The sequence below is a fragment of the Tachypleus tridentatus genome, chromosome 3 (assembly GCF_004210375.1).
Source record: "Tachypleus tridentatus isolate NWPU-2018 chromosome 3, ASM421037v1, whole genome shotgun sequence".
NCBI lineage: Eukaryota > Metazoa > Arthropoda > Merostomata > Xiphosura > Limulidae > Tachypleus > Tachypleus tridentatus.
In genome coordinates, this window is record NC_134827.1 from 96794448 (window position 1) to 96802267 (window position 7820).

At 36.4% G+C, this 7820-nt stretch overlaps 1 protein-coding gene across 1 annotated transcript; it reads left to right on the top strand.

Annotated features, from left to right (window-relative positions):
* Nucleotides 1-946: 946 nt before the first annotated feature.
* On the top strand, nucleotides 947-5828 carry LOC143247535 (BTB/POZ domain-containing protein KCTD12-like). Its single transcript, XM_076495807.1, has one exon. The coding sequence runs from the start codon at nucleotides 1256-1258 to the stop codon at nucleotides 2051-2053; it is 798 nt and encodes a 265-aa protein (XP_076351922.1). The 5' UTR covers nucleotides 947-1255; the 3' UTR covers nucleotides 2054-5828.
* Nucleotides 5829-7820: the final 1992 nt, after the last annotated feature.

Consider the following 7820-nt stretch of genomic DNA (forward strand, 5'->3'; position numbering starts at 1 on the left):
GAGGAAAAGCAGCTAATTATCATCATCTCCCACTAACTCTTGGTTTACTCTTTTACCAGCGAACAGTGGGATTGACCGTAACATAATAACACCTCCACGGCTGAAAGAGCGAGCAAAATTACCATTTAATTCTATATATGATATATTCCTTTTCTGTCTCCAATAGGACAACAGTAAGTGTACAGGTTTAAAACGCTAAAATCCGTCGTTCGATTCTTTGTAGTGGATAGCAGACAGCCCAATGTGATTTTCCTCTACTACAAACAAAGAAGCTTTCTATATTAAATTGGGAGACGCAGGTTAAAGTTTGAAACCAATTAATTAAATGCACATTGACAGTACATTCGTTTTATGTAGTTTGTTTTTGTTGATAAGTAGAAAGCTATACAATGGGATAACTTGTGTTCTACCCACCAGGGAATTGAAACCCGATTTTTAGTGTTATAAGCCTTCAGATTTAATCGCTGAGCCACCGGGGAGTGTTTTACTTAGTAGATTTGGTTTGTTTCGCTACAGATAACTTATATATTTTGCAAACACGAACACTGGCTTTTATTTTTTAATTTAATTCATGGTTTCGTAGAATTAACCAGAAAACATTACAAAGAAACAATGATGACCAATATTTGTGGAGTTCGATATTTATAAAATGTCTAATTATTATACTCTTTCTAATTATTTTTTCTTCTGATAATCTAAACTTTATACTCCTTGACGGTGTGTGGTCATTTTTATTTTTGTAGTCTTGGGGATTTGATATTTTACATCTATATTTGTATGTACATGTATCGAAAATACCTATATAAATTCATACACGTATTAAGTTTGTATAAAATGTTTCACATTATAGCCCCTAGATGGCAGTAACGTTTCTAACGTAATTTTCAGTTATCGATTGTTAGCGTCAGTTGGATTACATATAGCCGTGAAAGAGTTTCAAGGCACAGAGTCAGTCGTAGTTGCTGTAGGTCTTGATAACAAGAAGTTGGGCCTATAATGCGACACTGTAAATTCTCTAAAACTTCATCACGCGTTATTAAGCGTTACTTTGGCAACATTTCTTAAAATCTGGACGATAGGGTTTCGGAAAATCTGCAACCTATACCGAATGTGGAGGAAGTGAACCCTGAAAAAAAAAAAATCTCTTTGCACTAATTCGGTTAATGAAGTTTCCCTTTTCATCTTTTACGAAGTAACATTCTAATTAGATCCTCCTCAGTGATTTTCTTTTTGTTTACCTTCGAAGATACAAAACATGTCTTTGACTTCTAATGGAGATGGTCTACAGGAGATTCGCCTGTTGAGCTTACCGTCGGTGGTGGAACTGAATGTTGGCGGAGTATTCTACACGACCTCCATAAGCACTTTAACTAAAGAACCAAATTCTCTTCTGGGACAAATGTTTACCGGCGAAGGCATAAAGACAGCAATGCGAGATTCCAAAGGGAAGTTTTTCATTGACCGAGATGGCGTGATCTTCCGATATATTTTGGACTATCTTCGAAATCAGAAGGTGATCCTTCCCGAAAACTTCCACGAGCGTGAACGCTTGAAGCAAGAAGCCGAGTATTTCATACTTCCAGGTATGGTGGCTGATATTGAAGCTCTTCCCTCAACTTCCCACTCCCACCGGATACCTTTCAGCCAAGCAGCAGCTTCCCATATTTCTCGACCTCCTGGATATATAACGGTTGGCTACCGAGGAACCTTCGCCTTTGGTCGAGACGGATTGGCAGACGTCAAGTTTCGGAAACTTACTCGCATTTTGGTTTGTGGAAAGGTTGGTCTATGTCGTGAGGTATTTGGAGAAAATCTAAACGAAAGCCGAGATCCAGACAGATGTAACATGGACCGTTACACAGCACGATTCTTTCTGAAACATAATTTTTTGGAGCAAGCTTTCGACGATCTCAATGGAGCCAGCTTCCGCTGCGTTGCAGCTGCAGGTTCCGGAACGGCATGTGGGGGCACCGGCGAACCACTTAAGCCTGGAATGGATTCAGAAGAGAATCGGTGGAACCACTATAACGAGTTTGTATTTGTTAGGCCATAATTTCTAGTTGTTTGTCACCAGATATCACCTGAATAACGTCAAGAGTATTGTTGCTTGTATCTTCAGAAGGCTTCGGTGTGAAAGCGAAATAGTGTTGTTTTTCAAACGAGATACGAAAACTTTATTTTTGAATTCATCCATTAGGTGTCATCCCAATCTTTTACAATTGTTTAATCGTTGAATTGCTTCTGACAGCCTATCGACCTGGAACTGCAGGATGAGTATATTTTGGTATAGTTTCTTCAAAAGCTACTTGGAGTGTCATGGTAGGATTACTTGTTATTAACATTGAAGAAGAAAAATAACAACAACAGTAATTAGAAAACTGGAACTTTACATTGTTCGACCATGTTACTGCATTGTAGTTATTTGAAAAGGTGAATGAGAGGCTAAAGGGTAATTATGATAAAACATGACTGAATATGTTTATAATATCAAGAATGTTTCGATTTATTTTATCTGAATATTATTGTAATTTGTTTGATATGTATTCTTCTCCGAGACAGAGTAATAGCCACTGTTTTTTGTTTCGTATTTTCATATCACGAAGAGCCTTGTGCAGATATGTACTTTATTTCATATTAACAGGTTAAGCTATTTTATGACTGCTGTGGCGCTTTTCTAGGTTTCTAAACAACTGGCCAAAATTTTGGAATTTTTAAAGCGAAAGATAAGATGACATAATTATTTTGAGATCAGGCGTGAGTGATTAATTAACGTGCCCATACCGTGAATCCGGGTATTCATTACTCGCGTTCCATTTCCACAAAAACAGTCTGCATCTTGGACATACAAGAATAGATTATGAGCTGGTGGGTACTGTAGGTTAACTGCTTTCCTTCTAATCTATCAGTTCATAATTAGGGAGCGACTACGCGTAGACGGTAACACGTGTAGTTTGCAAGAAAATTCTAAAACAGACTAACGAATATTCTGTTGTGTTAAGGACCAGAAGAGAGATGGGTTACATGACAAATAGTGGGGCTGTTTTTGTGCTTCATCATTCTTTTGAAATGTTGAAAATTGTTGACCAATCCATTCTTCTATAAGAGTGTTTCAATTGGGTCGTAGAAACCATTTAAGATTAGATTAGAGCACTTGAAAATTTTTTAAATAAATTCAAACGACGGGTGAAAATAAAGTAACTGCTGCTACTACTATTTAAAAACAAATAAGATATCTACAAAATAGTAAAAATACATGTACAATCGAAAATAATAGGCTTAGCTTATAGATAAACCTTAAACCTGATCTTAAACTGATTTTACTCTCTTCTAAGTGTCCGACTAGAGCTTTCCTTAATTTGAAGGGCTTTCTGTTGTGTTCACTAAAATTGAAAGTCATTCATTACAAATGGGGCTCAACAAAGTGATGTTTTTGATTTCAAAAAATTTCTGCATTGTTCCTCTGACAAGTCCCCCCCGCTGGGACAGCAATAAGTCTGTGGATTTACAGTGCTGAAATCAGGGGTTCGATTCTTTTCGGTGGACACAGCAGATAGCCCGATGTGGCTTTACAATAAGAAGACACTCACAAACACTCACCCATCTGTTACAGTTACGATTCTAAAAAAGTAATTAATTAACGTGGATTTACTATACTGAACGAATCGTGACATTTTGATTTTTGACTTAAATAAATATCTGATAGTAGGGTTCAACAGAGAGGCCCGGCATGACCAGGTGGTTAAGGCAATCGACTCGTAATCTAAGGATTGCGGGATCGAATCCCCGTCACACCAAACATGCTCGCCCTTTCAGCCGTGGGGGCGTTATAACGTTACGGCTAATCCCACTGTTCGTTGGTAAAAATGTATCCCAAGATTTGGCGATAGGTGATGACGAATAGCTGCCTTCCCTCTAGTCTTTCACTGCTAAATTAGGGACGACTAGCGCAGATAGCCCTCGTGTAGCTATGCGCGAAATTAAAAAAATAAACACTAACAGAGACAGAGAAAATATGAAGTCAATTTGTGCCACCTATTTTGGGCTTTGATATAGCGATACAGAAGCGATCAATCTCTGTTGTCATTGCTTGGACTACATGCATTATAACGTCTTTTTCAACTTATTTTACATACAAGATAGCTTTAGACTTTGAGCAAGTGCACATTTTCCTTTTTGCACACGAAATTAACTATAGTATTTTCCCATTTTAAAACTATTTAATATTAAATCAAGAATTTTTCTTTGTGTGAACGGTAAAATTTGGAACTCTGTCTTTAAATGTGTTTTAAAGGTGTCAAGTGTTACTAGTGGCTAGTTAAAGACATATAATAATCAAACCTGGAACTGCGAGAAATTGTGTAAACTCTCTGAGTCTGGATAAGTGGAAACAAAACAAGCAGTTTTAATTGAGCTATCCATGTCGAGATTCTGTTAGCTTAACGTAACTCATTTTAACTTTGGTCATTATCCATATAGGAATTCAGCAGGTTTAGCATAACTCATTTTAATTTTAGCTGCTCATGGCATGGTTCAACAGTTCTTACAAGCGTGATTTAACCACACCTCAGTATTAAGTTGAATACTCGAAGCACAAGTACTATTATAGGTAGTTATGGAGTGATGCCTAGGACTGGGGCCGCTCTTGTGGAATTTTCCAAAGCTATAAAACTTTAAAATTACATCCGACAAATACAAACTTGTGTCACGATTAAAATAGAATGCACAGGTTACATTACATTAACAAATTATATGGGGTGTAGGCAGAAGTAAAGGGCGCTGCTTTTGAGGGAAAGAGGAAATGAGTGGCAAGTCCATACAGAGGAGGTGCAGTTTGAAGGCATTGCGACCGTGGAAAAAAAATTCGAATTTTCATTGAAAATGGTGCATTTAAATGGGGCTGTTTTTACATCTTTTAAATGCGTTTCAAAAAGATATGGGCACAACGATTGCAACCACCCTTTGCCCACACGCATGTGAGAGGATATGATGCCTGCAAATAAGCGAATTCGAAGTAAAAGTCCTTCAGGACACGAAAATATTCGATGCTTTCAATTTTTCCAAAATCTTTTCAAAGTGTCAGTTGTCTTCTTCGCTTTAACAAACAATTTTAGTCAGTATTTAGAAACTTAGTACGAAAAAGCTGAAAGTTAGAACTAAAACGATTATTTCTAATTATCAATTATAAATCTAGAAACGTGGAACTGGATTACAAATTCAGTAAAAGATGGGTAGTTTACGTTGTTTAATGTAAGTCATATACTATATATTTTCTGTAATCAAACTGTATATTGTGTTGTTTATTGCGATACATTTAACGTAATAAAAATGTTATAGCTTGTCTCGACAAAAGTGTTAACTTTTTTGGTATTGAAGTGCTAACTGTATAATCTCTGTGCTTTAAACAAATAACAGATAAAACATGGATGTTTCAATAGTTTAAAAGTTAGCGTTGATTTGTGTATTGATAACTTAATTGTTTAATATTAGTGATACAGTTGTTATTGGCGCTAATGTTCTTTATTTTATCTGCTTAAAACACTTTGTTTTAATACGTTTTTAAAAACATTTTTCTTACACTCTGATGATTCGATGTATGTCATTGTACCAGAAACGCCTATGTAAACCTTTATTAGATTTTTATAGATTTCGATTTAAAGGTCTTATTTGTTTACGTAACTCACGAGATTTGGTCAATTATTAGCTAAGCCTCTCACTCGTTGCTTCCTTCAATAATTATTCTAATATAACTGTGTATCGTATTCATTGTTCGGCTGTTGGATGTTGTAAAAAACCCTGTATAGCATGCACAAATAAATGACTTTATAATGAGACTCGAGAAGTTTAGACAAGTTAATGTTTTACTTTGACATTCACGATAAAACTCACTTTTTACCTGATGTTACACGCAATTAGAGAAAGTAATATTCGGGCAAGGAAAATCTGATTTCTAAACTATGCATTATCGTTTAAAAGGAAGCTTTATTTATGTAAGCATTAGTGACTAATGAAGAGGGATTAACGTAATAAAGTCGAAAAGAAAGATTAAACGGTTAATTACAAATTCAGTTTCTATTTTCTCGACATTAAATATTAGATTCGTTTTTAAAAAGTTACATAATAACCTACAGATTACAATAAAGGGTCGATAGGCTCGGCATGGCCAGATAGTTAGGGCGCCCAACTCCTAATTTGAGGGCTTCGGGTTCGAATCCCCATCACATCAAACATGCTCGGCGGAGGGTATTATAACGATACGGCCAATCCCATTATTCGTTTGTAAAAGAGTAGCCCAAGAGTTGGCGGTGAGATGGCTAATGCAAACAGTCCTCGTGTAGCTTTGAACGAAATTCAGAAAACAAACAAAGGGCTAGTAAAAATGACATACGTTTCCATGGGTACCTAACCTCGCTTGAAATAATTCCTGTTTTGCGTTACATAAATAACTGTAATTATACACTGGTGTCCACTCTGAAGCTGCATAATACAGAACACTAAGTGTGACCCAGTTATCTATAACGTGACCATAGATAGATGTTTAGAACACGTAGATTGTTTTTAAACGTCAAATGATATAACGTTTGACATGCTACATCCACGTTGAAGCTCTACTGAACTGTGAAAATTAGTGCATATAATACACACAGGAAGATACAATTACGAGAATTGGTCGAGTCGGTTACTTGTCTTCATTAATCTCTGACATATAGAATTTAAAGTGGAAAAGGTTTTGAATATCACGTTTGATTGTTATGATACATGTTCAGTGTTACGTACTTTAGGATATCATTAGAAACAGCCAGACTGTGAAGAACATTGTACAACTTACTTTGTTATGTTCTGCACATGTCAGAACGTCAGCACGGAGCCGGGTGTGTCAAGTGAGTTGGACTGTGAACATGACGGTCCGTGGCTCGCGTTCCTCTTAACGCAAAAACACGTTCCGCACTTTTGGGTCGTGGATGTGCTATAACAGTGACGGGGAAATCTCGCTATTCTATTAGCGTAGACCACGAGTTGGCGGAAAATGCTGTTGACAAGCTGCCTTCCCTCTAGCCTCATCAGTCTCACCTGCGCTAATTCATGCATAGTTTTGTGATAATATAGGAAACAAACGAATATACCAGAACGTCATAAAATAGGAGATAATTCTATTTACACCAACACAACATACATATCTGTGTTGACACTTCCATTTACACCAACACAACATACATATCTGTGTTGATACTTCCATTTACACCAACACAACTTACATATCTGTGTTGACACTTCCATTCACACGAACACAACAAACATATCTGTGTTGATACTTCCATTTACATCAACACAACATACATATCTGTATTGAAACTTCTATTTACACCAACGCAACATACATGTCTGTATTGATACTTCCATTTACATCAACACAACTTACATATCTGTGTTGATACTTCCATTTACATCAACACAACATACATATCTGTATTGATACTTCCATTTACACCAACGCAACATACATGTCTGTATTGATACTTCCATTTACATCAACACAACTTACATATCTGTGTTGATACTTCCATTTACATCAACACAACATACATATCTGTATTGATACTTCCATTTACACCAACACAACTTACATATCTGTGTTGATACTTTCATTTACAACAACACAACATACATATCTGTGTTGACACTTCCATTTACACCAACACAACATACATATCTGTGTTGATACTTCCATTTACACCAACACAACTTACATATCTGTGTTGACACTTCCATTCACACGAACACAACAAACATATCTGTGTTGATACTTCCATTTACATCAACAC

What these genes read in the sequence shown, in the direction of transcription:
- LOC143247535 (XM_076495807.1), top strand. Translation starts at nt 1,256, where the DNA reads ATGTCTTTGACTTCTAATGGAGATGGTCTACAGGAGATTCGCCTGTTG.